General features: G+C 45.1%; 1 protein-coding gene across 5 annotated transcripts in view; it reads right to left on the bottom strand.

Moving 5' to 3' along the window:
• The window catches only part of LOC117369323 (phospholemman-like), a 79,714-nt gene that overhangs the window by 23,133 nt on the left and 41,065 nt on the right, over positions 1-15,516 (bottom strand). For all 5 annotated transcript variants that reach the window (XM_033963752.1, XM_033963754.1, XM_033963755.1 and 2 more), the window contains one exon: positions 4,031-4,069. In XM_033963752.1, coding sequence (XP_033819643.1) covers positions 4,031-4,069 — 39 coding nt within the window. The remainder of the gene's footprint in view (positions 1-4,030; positions 4,070-15,516) is intronic.

Consider the following 15,516-nt stretch of genomic DNA (forward strand, 5'->3'; position numbering starts at 1 on the left):
CTGGCAAACACACTATGGCCAACTAACTCAATATACCTAGTATCACTAAATCCCAAACTTGACTCAAGTGTTATAAAAGTACAATCCTCCCTTCCCCATTACTTCATTCATAACTCGGTTCTCTTCAGACTGCTATAATATAATGTAGTTTATACATTCTATAATTCCTTATATTGTAAGTTGCCTTGAATCTAATTAGGCATAGTGCAACTCAGAAATACTGGATTAGATTATAAAAAAATATATGTGTGTGTGTTTATTTGTTTTGCATGTGTGTATTTGGGTGTCAGTGCATGTATGTTTGCATGCGCCTATGTGAGGGAGGTTTCATTAAAAAGAAGTTCTGAACCCCTTGCACTTACAAAGACTAATGAAAGCTGATTGGATTTCTGGAGTTTCTTTTCCTGGTTGGAGTACAACCCAAAGAGACTTCGGACTAAAATATGTTGCTTCACTTGGCACTCAAGTATAGCCAGGAAGCAGCTAAAGACAAAACCTGGACTGGATTCCTTTGAACCAGGTTAGAGAAACTTTGAGGACTGACTGAGTCCCTCCCAGAAGTAATAGCATCTTCTCTGTAACCCTATGGAATGCTCTCCCCTTTTACCTTAGATTAGAATCCTCACTAGACATTTAAATTGTCCTTAAAAGTGTTCCTTTTCAGAGATGCCTATGAGTAAATTATCCTCCCTCACCTCTCGCTGGATCCTTTTGAGGTTGCAAGCAGTATGATTGCAAAGTCTTTTTTCCCTCCCAATCTAATCTACTACCGGAATAGGATAATTCATCATGGCTGTTTCATCACAGAACGTTTCATCGTGCCTGAGTTGAAATAGCCATATGAATCATTCCATTACAGAGAGGTTGGGCTTCTGAGATTAGCTGCTGAAAGCTCTGGAAGGGCCTCCTGAGATGAGCACCTGAAAGCTCTGGTCAGGTCTCTCTGCCAGCCACCACTGACCGTTTGTTGTGAAGAGCAGCTCTGGCAGCAGCTTCTTCCCCCAGGACCCTATCAGTGAGCAGATGAAGTGCAGCTCCAGCCCAGGGCCCAGGCTTCCTGCCAGCCACTGCCACTGCCACCGCCAACCCCACCAGCCACTGCCTCATGCATGCTTCCCAGCCTTACCCTGTGGCCTGCTGCTCACTGCTGACTGCTTCCCCCCTCCCCTCCCCCCAGCGGCCTGCTGCTAATTCAGAGGGTGGATATAATTTTGGGGGGGCCTACATGCTGAGTTGGATTCATCGCAGCCAGTTCATCGCACTGAAACAGCCATGAGGAACTGACTGCGATGATTATTCTGGGATGGGCACTGATAATTGTTGGGAGGGCCAAGGGGTCTAAATGTTAATTGGAGGAGGTACAAAACTGAAGGTTTACCTAGGGCCAGTGTTGACCCTAGCATATGTGACACCCAGGGCCCATTATTTTTTGACACGATCCACATATTGCACAAGAGTGTACCTAGGAAATGTCAGCATCTTAAACACTGCAGTGAACACTGGAATACCAACACACACATTGTAAAATTAAACAAGCCAGATCTGGCACAGTCAATTGATCCTATACAGTCAATGCCAACAGAAAACCATGTCCTTTTCATACACACAGAACAGAGATACACCCTTGCCCAATATGGAATAATCACAAACTAAAAATAGAAATATGTAGACAAAAGTTAAACTGAACAGCCAAGAAACCAGACTCTGCATACAATGCAACACTACAACACTACAGAAACAATGACACATGTCCCCTAATAATGTGCAAAATATAAAGACCTTAGATGTAAATTTAAAAAAAAACCTGATACATAACAATCACCACTTTACAAATTAACAAATAGAAATAAAACAAATAATGAGAAATAAGAAAATACCATTTTATTGGACTAATCCATTTTTCAATTAGCTTTCAGAGGACAAATCTTTCTTCAGAACAGTACAGTATACTGCTGTTATGGTATCCTATCCTGACCTGAGGAAAGGGGTTTAGTCCAAAAAAGATTGCCTTATTTCTATTTCCTGTTTATAAACTTTTATCAATACAGTTACAATACTATTTGATTCTAAGTAAAGCAACATAAAAATCTTTCTACCTTTTGTTGTTTCTGCTTTAATCATCTTCTCTTCTCTCTCTTCTTTTTATACAGTGTTTGTCCTCTCTCCCTTCCATGCAACATCTGTCCTCTCTTTTCCCCTTCCACCCAGCTTTTGCCCTCCCTACCCCTTCCATCTACTGCCCACACTCTCTCTGCCCTTTCCATCAACTGTCCACCCTCTCTGCCCTTTTCATCGGCTTTCCACCTTCTCTCTCTTCTATATGGCATTTTCCCTCTTTCTATGTCCCTTCAATAAACTGTATATCCTGTGCCCCTTCTCTCTTTTGTACATGATTCTTTTCAGCTTCACCCCCTCTCAATTTTTCTGTCTTCACCTCCTCCCCTATACTCTGGAATCTCTCTTCTCCTTTCCTTCCTTCCTTCCCACTCCACCCCATGGTCTGACATCTCCTTCCCTTCCCTCCCCCAATGCCCTAGCATCTTTCTCCTCTCCTCCAAACTCCACCTCCATTATCTGGCAACTCCTCTCCTTTCTTCCTTTCTCTCCCTCCCTCCTTCCTTCCTTTTCCCTGGTCTGGCATCTGCTTCTTTCCTCCCCCATGCCCTGGCATCTCTCCCTCCCCCTCCATGGTCTGGTATCTCCTTTCCTTCTTTCCTTTCCCTCCCTGGCATCTCTTGTTCCTCTCCTCTCCCTTGTCTTCCTTCTCCCTCCTTCCCTCTCTCTCCCCAATTGGTTACAGCAGCATTTCTCTTCCCCCTTCCCTCCCCCCTTCCCTGTTCAGCAGCATATCTCTCCCCCCCCCTTCCCCTTCCTCTCCCTGCCTCACACACCCGTCAACAGTGCAGCATTCACAACTTGCTACTCTTGCTTGCTTCGGGCCTTCCACGCTGCCAGGTCCCACCTACTTTCTGTGTCCATGGAGGAAGGCCTGAAGAAAGCAATTAAGAGCAGTGAGTTCTAGGTCTCTCTCTTTCTCTTCTTTGCATCCCTCCAGCGGGTGTTTAGCTTCTGGCTGACTCCCTTGCTGCAATCGTTTTTCCATTCAAAGCCATGGGCCGCGTCTGCGGCAAAAGCTTTCTCTCTGATGTCTAATTCCCCCATTGCCCCAGGTACATTAGATAGAGTGTGAGCCTGCCAGGACAGATAGGGAAAAATGCTCAAATACCTGAATGTACACCACTTAGGCTATAAGTGGTATATAAATACTAAAAATAAAATAAATACACATAGACATACAAAATAGATGTATATGCACACACACATACACACACAAACCTAATACACAGATACATACTAACAGCTGTGCACAAGTACACACACACATAATGTAGAGGGGTAGAAAGAATTACATAAGCCATGCTCTTTATGCTTTCCCCTCTTGTTAGAATTAAAATTATTTCAAACAAAGATTAATATTAGGCCTCCACATGCAAGGAGCTAGGCACAACACAAGAATTAGACTTAGGGTTCACATTCCATGAAAGATAAGGAGTATTCAGGACCATCACAAGGCCTAAATAATATGGAAATTCACTTGAGGCACCTGGCTTGGGAAGGGGACAATTTGATGTCATGTTGCCACCAGTTCTGCAGGGGAGGTATGCTCCCACATGGCCCCCAGCCTCATTAGCACGGCCAGTTGCTACATCAGAAGGGAACACCCTCAAGCTGGCCACATTCAGAGGGAAGTCCTTCTCCCCAATCTGGGGCACCACAATATCCAGCCACAGTCCCAGAGGGAACATTTAAGGATAGAATTAGGAGTAGGTACAGAGTTTTTTTTCAAACTCAATTAAAATATAGGGGTTAGAGATAGGGTTCAGACATAGTACAACAATAAAGTTTGTAGGGTTAACGTCATGGTTAGGACTAAAAATCAGATTTGATGCAAGAGTAAAGCGCAGAGCTAGATTGGAATTAGGATCACACTGAGGTATGGGGTCAGCACAGGTATGGAGGTTAAACTCACCATAGGTGAAGGGGTCACGTTCATTTTTTGTCTCAGATTCTGAAAAAGAAGATCCAGAGGAAGAGATTCAGTGAACTTTAGCATCTACAATCTTTGTTTACCTCTTCAAAGCCCATGGAGAATAGTGCTATACCAAGAAACAAATGGACATTGGAAGATATTTTTAATGAGAGAAATTAAAAGACAAAAGGCCACTCCTCTCTATGAGCCTTATTTAAATAGAAACATAGAAATAGACGGCAGATAAGGGCCCACGGCCCATCTAGTCTGCCCACCTTAATGTCCCTCCCCTACCTTTGCCCTGTGAATAGATCCCATGTGCCGATCCCATTTGGCCTTAAAATCAGGCACGCTGCTGGCCTCAATCACCTGTAGTGGAAGACTATTCCAGCGATCAACCACTCTTTCAGTGAAAAAGAATTTCCTGGTGTCACCTCGTAGTTTCCCGCCCCTGATTTTCAACGGATGCCCTCTTGTTGTCGTGGGACCCTTGAAAAAGAAGATATCTTCCTCCGCCTCGATGCGGCCCGTAAGATACTTGAACGTCTCGATCATGTCCCCCCTCTCTCTGCGCTCCTCGAGCGAGTATAGCTGTAATTTGTCAAGCCGTTTTTCGTATGGTAGATCCTTGAGTCCCGAGACCATCCGGGTGGCCATTCTTTGCACCGACTCCAGTCTCAGCACATCCTTGCGATAATGTGGCCTCCAGAATTGCACACAGTATTCCAGGTGGGGCCTCACCATGGATCTATACAATGGCATAATGACTTCCGCCTTACGACTGACGAAACCCCTTCGTATGTAGCCCATGATTTGTCTTGCCTTGGACGAAGCCTGCTCCACTTGATTGGCAGACTTCATGTCCTCACTGACGATTACCCCCAAGTCTCGTTCTGCTACCGTTTTTGCTAGGATCTCACCATTAAGGGTATAAGACTTGCATGGATTCTGGCTGCCCAGGTGCATAACTTTGCATTTTTTGGCATTGAAGTTGAGTTGCCATGTCCTAGACCATCGCTCCAGTAGGAGTAGGTCGTGCATCATGTTGTCGGGCACTGAATCTTCGTCTGTTGTGCATTTGCCCACTACATTACTCAGTTTGGCGTCATCGGCGAATAATGTTATTTTACCTCGAAGCCCTTCTGCCAAGTCTCTTATAAAGATGTTGAATAGGATTGGGCCCAAGACTGAGCCCTGTGGTACTCCACTAATCACCTCCATCATTTCGGAGGGGGTGCCGTTCACCACCACCCTTTGGAGCTTACCTCCAATAGGAATAATTACTGTTCCATGTCTGCATAAAATTCTTTGGGCCAGATGTTCAGCCATTGGTGCTCAATGTTTTGACAACTGCTGCCAGCATTACACCCAGAAATTTAATGCCGGGCCATTTCTAGGCTCCAGCATTGAATTTCTGGGTATACAGAACCAGCGAAAACATAGCTGGTTAAGTGCAATATTCAGCACTTAACCAGCCATGAAGAACCACATAAAGATAGGACTGCTTTCTATATCAGCACTTAACTAAATGTTGACTCTGCCCCTGGAACACCCCAAAATACACAGTTTGGGCTTAATTGCTAATTGGGCATTTTCAGCAGCACTATCCAGTTAAGTGCTACTGAAAATGCCTGATTAACCCAGGACAGGCAATTTAAATGACCAAGAACCTCTCCTGGCCGTTTAAAATGTTTTCTATATCAGGTCCTTCATTAATTATGAGTTTATATCTATCTCTGTTGAGTCTCATTCTCATAAGAACATAAGAATAGCCATATTGAGGGCCAGATACTCTAAGCTTCGATACCATGGTAAAAAAAAATACCATGGTGGGAGCGATTTTTGTATTGCTGGTGATTCTTAGCACAATAGCATGCAAATTATATGAATGCTGTTTGTGCTGTTAAAGGGAGGGGAGGAACTGTGAATGGCGATTGCCTAGAACAGTAGTTTTAAACCTTTTTACACCCGTGGACCAGCAGAAATAAAAGAGTTATTTTATGGACCGGCAAACTACTAGGACTAAAATTTAAAAACCCCGTTTCCGCCCCATCTCCGCGAGCTCGGTCACCTCAGTAACTATAGAAAAATAGAAAAATATAGTGCAAAATATAGACAGCAGATATAAATTCTCAAAACTGACACGTTTTGATCACTAAATAGAAAATAAAATCATTTTTCCTACCTTTGCTGTCTGGTGATTTCATGAGTCTCTGGTTGTGTTTCCTTCTGTCTGTGTATCCTTTCTTTCATTTCTTTCTTTCTGCACTCAGGCCCAAGAATTGTCCTTTTCTATTCCCTCCCTCTTTCCTTCCTGTGTCCTTAGTACCCACGGTGCCTCCTTCCTATGTCTTTAGTGCCCCCAGTGCCTCCTTCCCATGTCCTTAGTGCCCCTTCCTGTCTTTAGTGCCCCCAGTGCTTCATTCTCATGTCTTTAGTGCCTCCTTCCTATGTCCCTCTCAGTGCCTTCCACACTTTGTCCCACCCCCACTCCCCAAGCCAGCCTGCCTGCCTATCTATGGTCTTTTCTTCCAGGAACTTGTTCAAACCTTTCTTAAATCCAGCTATATTAACTGCTGTTACTACTACATGCTCTGGCAATGAGTTCCAGAACTATTATTTGAGTGAAAAAATATTTCCTTTTATTTGTTTTAAAAGTATAGTCAAACCTCGGTTTACGAGTGCACCGGTTTGCGAGTGTTTTGCAAGACAAGCAAAACATTCTTACAAATCGTGACTCGCAAACCGAGCATTGACTCGATTTGCGATTTCCCTCGCCCGCTAACCGACATCGCCCCCCTGCCTGCAAATGCTGCACCCCTGCGAACCGGCATTGCTTCCCCCCCCCCTTGTGAACGCCTGCTCTCCCCCGCGCGAACTGGCATCCCCCGCCCGCCCAAACTGCAAGCTTACCCCCAGTGTGGCACCGGCACGCAGCACTAAGCCACAGGAGGTGCTAGTGCTGGTGCCCGAAGATCATGCCTCTCTTCCGACAGGGCCTAGAGCATCTGCACATGCTCAAGGCCTTCTGGCTCTCATTCTCTCTGAGAATCTCGGAGAGAGGCGGGAGCCAGAAGGCCTTGAGCATGCGCAGATGCTCAAGGCCCAATCGGAGGAGAGGCACGATCTTCGGGCACTGGCACCTCCTGTGGCTTAGTGCTGCATGCCGAAGCCACAGTTTGGGCAGGCGGGGGATGCCAGTTCATGTGAGGGGGGGGTGATGCCGGTTCATGGGGGAGCAGCATTTACAGGCGGGGGGGGCATGCTTGTTCGCAGGGGGGAGATGTAGAAGCGCACCAGTGGCCTCGGGGTGGGGTGGGGGGGTTGGGGGATGTGATGTGGTGGAGCAATGTCAGTAGCCGGGGGAGGGAGGGGATGGGAAGTGGAACGAATCAAGCGAGTTTCCCTTACTTTCTATGGGGAAACTCGCTTTGATTTACGAGTAAATTGGTTTACGAGCATGCTTCTGGAACGCATTATGCTCGTAAACCAAGGTTCCACTGTATTTCCATGTAATTTTATTGAATATTCCCCTGGTTTTATACTTTTTGAAAGGGTGGAACATTTATTCACTCTTACCCGTTCTATACCTAGGATTTCGTAGACCTCAATCATGTTCCCCCTTGGCCGTCTCTTTTCTAAGTTAAAGAGCCCCAACTTCTTTAGTCTTTCCTCATAATCGAGGAGTTCCATCTGTTTTATCATTTTAATCGCTCTTCTTTGAACATTTTCTAATTCTGCTATATCTTTTTTGAAATATAGTGACCAGAACTGTGCGCAGAACTAAAGGTGAGATTGCACTATGGAGCAATACAGAAGCATTATAATTATAATAATTCCTAGCATCCTGTTTGTTTTTTGTGCCACAGGCGCAGAAGATTTTAACGTAATGTCCACAATGACACCCAGGTCTTTTTCTTGTGTGCTGACTCCTAAGATGGACCTTGGCATAAGATAAATATGATTTGGATTATTCTTTCTGAAGTGCATCACTTTGCATTTCTCCACATTAAATTTCATTTGCCATTTGGATACCCAGTCTTCCAATTTCTTAAGGTCTTCCTGCAATTTTTCATAGTCCTCATGTGTTTTGACAACTTTGAATAGTTTTGTGTCATCTGCAAATTGAATTGCCTCACTTGTTTCAATTTCCAGATCATTTATAAAAATGTTAAATAGCACCAGTCTCAGTACAGACCCCCCTCTCCATTGAGAATGGGCCATTTAACCCTGCCCTCTGTTTTCTATTTATTTATTTTATTTTATTTAAAAGATTTCTCAACCACCTATTCCTAGGCAACTTTACAAAAGTAACATTCATAAAATATGGCAAATTAGACTTGTACAAACATCAACGATTACAAATCAATCAAAGTAAACAGTTGTTTCACAACTCGCCATAATACTGTAAATCCAAAAAGAAAAATTGGTCAGAAACATCATTCATTGGAATGCTTCTTTAAAAAGTATGGTCTTGAGCATTTTCTTAAACTTCAAAATATCGGGCAGAGCTCTTTGCGGTCCAGTCAATTTGTTCCACAGAGTTACCGTACTCCTATGATGAAGATAGCAGAGGCTCTCGTATTCTCATAATGCACTTTTGAGAAATCCACAGAGTTCTAAGCGGGCGATAGATTGCCATGGTTTGGGATAAATACTAGAGAATGACACGGTGAAAAAATTGGTCCCCGTCACCGCCCCGTCCCCGTCTCACCATCCTCTGCACCGCCCCGTCACCGCCATTCCCTTCACCGCCCCGTCACCGCCACTGCCACCCCATTCACCGCCCCGTCACCGCCACTGCAACCCCATTCACCGCCCCGTCACCGTCACCGCTGCATACATAAAAGCCTCAAATGGGTACGATTTTATATACTTTTCTAATATCTCCCCTATGTATCTGCCATTGCCCCCCCCTGTGTCCATATTCCATCCCCATGGCATGTCCCCTTTTTGTCTCTGTCCCTATGCCCCATGCACATAATTTCCCCTCTTTCTGTTACCTTCCTGTGTCCAGATTTCCCCTATCTTCCTCTTCCATACCAGTGTGTCTCTTCTTTTCAACCCCATCTAGCTTTTTTCCCTCTTTCTTCCCCCCCCCCCCCCCCTGCTTCTAGCATCTGGCTCACCTGCCTGTCCTTCCCTTTCTTTCCTGCTGTGGGTTTTTCTTTCCGTTTTCATCACCTTGGCCCAGAATCCTTTTCCCTTTCACTCCCTCCTTACAGTCTGAGCCGGGAACACTAGCGATCGCACGGTCCTCGCAGCCCCCACCCGCCTGCCCAATCGATCCTAGTGTTTAGCCAGCTCTCTCCCTTCTCCTCACCTTAATTTGCAGGCTTTCTTTTTCAGCGACCTGCACGCTTTCCCAAAGAGCCGCACACGCGCGGCTGCTCAGTGTTCAATCTTCTGCTCTGCTGCAACTTCCTGTTTCCGGTTGCGTCAGAGCAGAAGATCGAAACTGAGGAGCAGCGGGTGCGCGGCTCTCTGATAGCGTGCGGGTCGCCGAAAAAGAAAATCTACAAACTAAGGTGAGGAGAAGGGAGAGAGCTGGCTAAACACTAGAATCGATTGGGCAGGCGGGTGTGAGCTGCGGGGACCGCGCGATCCTTCATGCCTCACTGCGGGGACAAGACCCATTCACCGCCCCGCGGGCGGTGAATGGCCTTGTCCCCGTCGCCGCAGCGACTGCTAGTTTTCTTCCCCGTTTTCGGCGGTGACCCGCGGCTAAAATGCGGTGGCCGCGGGTAAACCGCCACCGTGTCATTCTCTAATAAATACCAAGGAATCCCATGATAAATGACTTTAAAGACCATTGCTAATGTCTTGAAAATAATACGTAAGCGTACAGGTAACCAGTGGAGATTCCTTAGCCAAGGGGTTATATGTTCAAACTTTCTAACACCACAAATCAATCTTGCAGCAGTTTTGAATCATTTGTAATGCTTTACACTGTACTGTTGTAATCCCTAAATAAAGGGCATTGCAATAGTCCAATTTTGATAAGACTATTGTCTGTACCACTATCGTAAATCATATGTTGACATCATCGATTTTAAACGACGTTACAGTCACAACTGAAAAAAAGCAGATTTAACTACAGCCAAAACTTGATCCTTCATGTGGAATACAGTCAGACTCCTAGAATTTTCAACTTTCATTGTATCAATAGGATCTGATCAAACACCTTAATCTCTAGGCCATCGTGGATCCTCCTTTCTCCCAATCAACATAACTTCTGATTTTGTAAGATTCAGAACCAATTTGTGCTTCACCATCCACTCATTCATGCTTTTCATACATCCAGTCAATCTTTCATTCAATTCACCTCTCCAGTCTTGCATAGGAAAGAAAAATTTGATGTTGTCAGCATAAATACAATATGCTACTTCTATTTTCTGAAGACTCTCACCTAATGATGACATGTACAAATTATAAAGTAACGAACTAAGGGCTGAGCCCTGTGGTACATTGGCTTACTGTTGGATAAGTTATCACTACTTTGCACCTTAAACATACGGTCTTGAAAATAAGATGTGAGCCATTATAACACAGTCCACACCATAATCTTTCAAAGTCTGCAACAGGATATGGCTGTCCACTGTGTCAAAGGCTGAAGAAATATCTAGTGAAACGAAACAAATAGTATTATTTTGGTCCATCCATCTTTTTAGTTGATCAACAGTAGTGTCTCAACACTATGTCCGGTACGGAATCCGAATTGATGACAATCAAGGATTTTTTCTCTCTCAACAAATTCCACTAGTTGTTCCAGAACAGCCTTTTCTATTACCTTTCCTAAGAATGGGACAACAAAAATTGGCCTGAAATTTGCTAATTCTGTGTCATCCAAATGCGTTTTTTAAAATTTTGACTTAACAGTAGCTGTTTTCAACAACCTTGGCATATAGCCTGACTGCAGAGATCTATTAACAATCATTGTTAAAGAAGGTAAAATTCTGTTCCCTAATTTTTGAACAATAGACAGCGAGCAGGGGTCATCCACAGCTCTGGTAAGATGTAAAGAATGTACAAATTTTGGAATTCTCTCCTCACTAACTTCTCGAAAACTAGTCCATTTATCATTAGTTTTTGAATCTAATGACTTGGAAAAATCTCCTGCCCTGGATCTTCCCATACAACCTTTCCATTTTATTAACCATAAAGTTTAAATATTCCATGGCTTCCACAACAGAACATTGCCTCCTAGCTCATGACTCTTTAATTTTCTCAGGAGCCACTCATGAGAAACTTTGAAAAAAGCTTTCTGAAAATCTAGATACACCTGGGAGATTTGTACGCAGGGCAGGATGCGTGGACTGAGCTGTCAGGCACTAGGAAGCGGAAGAGGTGATAGAGGTGTACTCGGAAGCATGAGGGGAGAGAGTGCAAGAATAAAGATGGGAGGAGCAGAAGCGGTAGTGGCCTCTGGGCTCTCGCCTGTAGCCGTTGGTCGGGTAGCGCATGCAGAGCAGAAGTTACATTAGATAGACTCCAGGAGCAGAGGGAAAGCCCGAACGGGTCTCTAAAGGGGGCCGAGTCGCTGACTTGAATCGGTCAGTTTGTTTTTTTGTAGAAACGAATCAATTCACCCAATGTGAATTGGTGAATCAATTCGAATAGGAAATCAGGCAGCACTAGGGTGGACAGCTGGTCGGGGGGCTGGATGGCGGCTCAGGGTGGGAGGGCATAGTTCAGGGGGGCTTTTTTTTTAATGGGACAGGTTGTGTTTAACACACGCACAACATCTGTGCCATTAAAAAACAAAACCAGAAGCCCTAACAGCAGAGACAGGAGGCTGTTTTCCCTGTCACTACTGTCAGGGCTTTGCGCATGTGTCAATCGCTCACTGAGAGACTGAACTGGTCGCGTTTGCATGCACATGATTTGCACCTACATGCAAATCATTTGCATGCAAACTTGATAGTGCATCGATCGCTGTTGAGGAATCGGCCAGTGAATCAGCCGTGATCCAGTTGGTAATACCCAGGGCAGGATTAATTCATTGAGGCACACAAGTACACTGGTCCCCCTGCCCCGCCCCGCCCCACCATGCGCCTAGGCGGAAATAGGAAGCTGCGTCAGAGGGAAGCTTTGGGCAAGCAGCACCGCTTGCAAAATTACAGTTCCCATTGCCTTTCTTACCCGCGTTGCTTGCTTTTCTTACTTTAGGTCGATGGGGGGAGGGGGCTGCATTGCTAATCGGGGTGGGGCCCTTGTTGCTGATCGGGGGGGCCCGCATTGCCAATCAATGCTGGAGGGGCCCATCGCCATTTGGAAAAAACAATATTGATGCCCTCCTTCATCGGGTCCCCCTGACCATTTTGGGCCCTAGGCACGTGCCTACTTGGCCTATTGGTTAATCCAACTGTCTTTTGTGCATATGCCAATGTTATTACATTCACTCTCACACCCGCTCAATTTCAGGGATATTTCTGGGACCCAGATAAACTGCCAGGAACATTTCCAGGCACCCAGATAAACCGCCTTCTCCATCAGACAGGCTCTTCACATTGCTATCAGCTACACTTAATCTCTGATAATGATTAACTAGGTGAGCTGACCTACATACTCTCCTAGCTGGAAGTTTACAATCAAGTTCCTTGCCTGTCCTGATATGTTGCAGTGTGTCAGCTTTGCAGTCCCTTTTAGAACTGTGTAGTTTGTAGCCAGAAAGTTTGGCTTACCTGTTCCTCTCCCGCTGCTCCTGCCTGGGTCTGTGCCTTCCTAACAGTAGAAACACATCTGGTTTATCCTGTAGAGCCGAACTAACAGGCTCCCTCATTGGCTGATTAGCAGATTGCTTAATGAGCTTCTCTGCTATGTGCTGAGTGAGGTTTACCCTACCACCTCTGCAAGTAGTGAATCTAGAAGCGAGTGCAAAACTTGCCCCTGCTAGCTGCTCATCAGTACGCTTGTTTAAGGGCAAATACACCTCGGTTCCAGGACTATCCCTGTCTCCTGGAACTTCCTGCTTATATTTATGGTCTGTTCTCATGGTTCTTTGAACAGTGGCAGGACTGGCTCCTGCTGCCAATCCCTGTGTATCTGGGGATTGCTCACTTTCCCTGCCACAATACATATAATACTAGTATTGTTAAGGTGACCATAAGTCCCGTTTTGAATGGGACCATCCCGTTTTGGAATCCCCTGTCCCGTTGTCCCCATACACAGCTTCGGGACGCCGAAATGTCCCGTTTTCCAGGACAGTGTCCCGAAGCTGTGCGCAGGGACAACGGGACAGGCGATCGCTTCCTGTCCCTCCCTGCCGCACAAAAAAAAAACAACCTCCCTCCAGCGCCCGATTTTTTTAAAAACCCAGTCCGCCGCCGCTGCTTATCCCCATGCTGCTGCTAATCGCGGCCCAGAAGCCTTCTTCCCGACGTCAATTCTGACGTCGGAGAGGACGTTCCAGGCCAGCCAGGCAGCGATTGGCTGGCCCGGAACATCCTCTTCGACGTTATAATTGACATCGGGAAGAAGGCTTCTAGGCCACGATTAGATCTATGTCATAAAATATTGGCTTGGAAAAGTAAGATTTCTTAGCTAGCTTAAGTTGGAAAGAACATCTGCAGTAATTTTTGAAGATGGTCAAAGATACCGAGTTTTGGAGCTTGCACCATTAATGTTCAGCTCTACAAGTTTGTCACCGAAGGAGGGCTAGCCCATTGTGGAACATCAGAGAAAAATGAGGGTTCAGCGTAAAGTTCCAGCAGTTACCCATCTCATCAAGATTCAGACTGAGGAAATTCCCAGGAAAGAAGAAGAAAAAAGGGGAACAAATTGAAGAGTCCTGGTGGTTCATCATGAAATAAGATATTGTGCCATCTTGAGAACCTTAGGGGAGGGAAAACCAAATGAAGCATGGAAAGAGAATGTTATTAGAATATGGTCTGTGCACGGTAAGGGAAACGATTGAAAATGTATGACAGACAGAGAAGTGATCTGTTGAAGTAGTATTAAGTCATGAGTATGAACTGCACACAGAATGCATCAGAAAATGGACAAATTACAGAAGATTGATGTTGTTTAGAAAAGACAAAAACACTGATTCCTGAAGGTGCAGAGCAGTGTCGATGTGAATACTGAAGTCACCAACCATGACAGAACCTAACTACCCCAGATTTCAAAAGAAATGGAAGATTTTTCATTTTGAGAACATATGTTCCATCGATACATAACAAGTATGCTCTTCCACAGCAACCTCCTCAGCATTTCACCCTTCCAGAAACCACGATTTCCCTCCCCAAACTCGACATACCATAATCGCACCAATCTACTTGTACATATCTCAACTGTATTGTACTTCAAAATGCTGTCCTATTCTGACAGCTCAATGTTTCCCTTTACTGAATGATTACTACATCTCCTATCTCTGGTAAGTACCCTCAGAGTATACTGTTTACTTTATATTTCATTGTTGTAACAAACTTGATTCTGGTTGGCCCGGAACGTCCTCTCCGATGTCAGAATTGACGTCGGGAAGAAGGCTTCTGGGATGTGATTAGCAGCAGCAGGGAGGTAAGCAGCGGCGGTGGACCGGGAAGTCTTTTAATCGGGCGCAGGAGGGAAGCTTTTTTTTTTTTTTTTTTTTGCACGGCAGAGAGGGAAGGAGGTAGGCAGGCAAGCAGGCTGGCTTTGGCATGGCAGGGAGGCAGGTAGGCAGGCAGGCTGGCTTTGGGGGTGGGATTGGGACAAAGTCTGGATGGCAGTGAGGGGGACATGGGAAGGAGGCACTGAGAGCACTAAGGACATGAGAAGGGTAACTAAGGGCACTAAAGACATGGGAAGAGGCACTAAGTGCATAGGAAGGAGGCACTGAGGGCACTAAGGACATAGGAAGGGACACTAAGGACATAGGAAGGAGCACTGAGGGCATAGGAAGGAGACACTGAAGGCACTAAGGACATAGGAAGGGGGCATTGGGGGCACTAAGGACATAGGAAGGAGGCACTGGGGGCATAGGAAGGAGGCACTAAGGTACTAAGGACATGGGAAGGAGGCACTGGGGGCACTAAGGACATAGGAAGGGACACTAAGGACATAGGATGGGATACTAAGGACATAGGAAGGGACACTAATGAGATAGGAAGGAAACACTGAGGTCACTAAGGACATAGGAAGGAAGAAGGCAGGGAATAGAAAGGGACAATTGTTGGGCCTGAGTGCAGAAAGAAAGAAATGAAAGAAAGGATACGCAGTCAGAAGGAAACGCAACCAGAGACTCATGAAATCACCAAACAGCAAAGGTAGAAAAAATGATTTTATTTTCAATTTAGTGATCAAAATGTGTCAGTTTTGAGAATTTATATCTGCTGTCTATATTTTGCACAATATTTGTCTATTTTTCTATAGTTACTGAAGTAACATCTTTGAAAACTCCCCAAATATAAATGATAATTAACATTTTCTCTGCGTATAGTGTGCTTTGTAGTTTTTTTTCCATTTTATGGTTTACCATTATGAATTAATAAGATATTATGTGTACA

This window comes from Geotrypetes seraphini, chromosome 11, assembly GCF_902459505.1.
Source record: "Geotrypetes seraphini chromosome 11, aGeoSer1.1, whole genome shotgun sequence".
NCBI classification, from domain to species: Eukaryota; Metazoa; Chordata; class Amphibia; order Gymnophiona; family Dermophiidae; genus Geotrypetes; species Geotrypetes seraphini.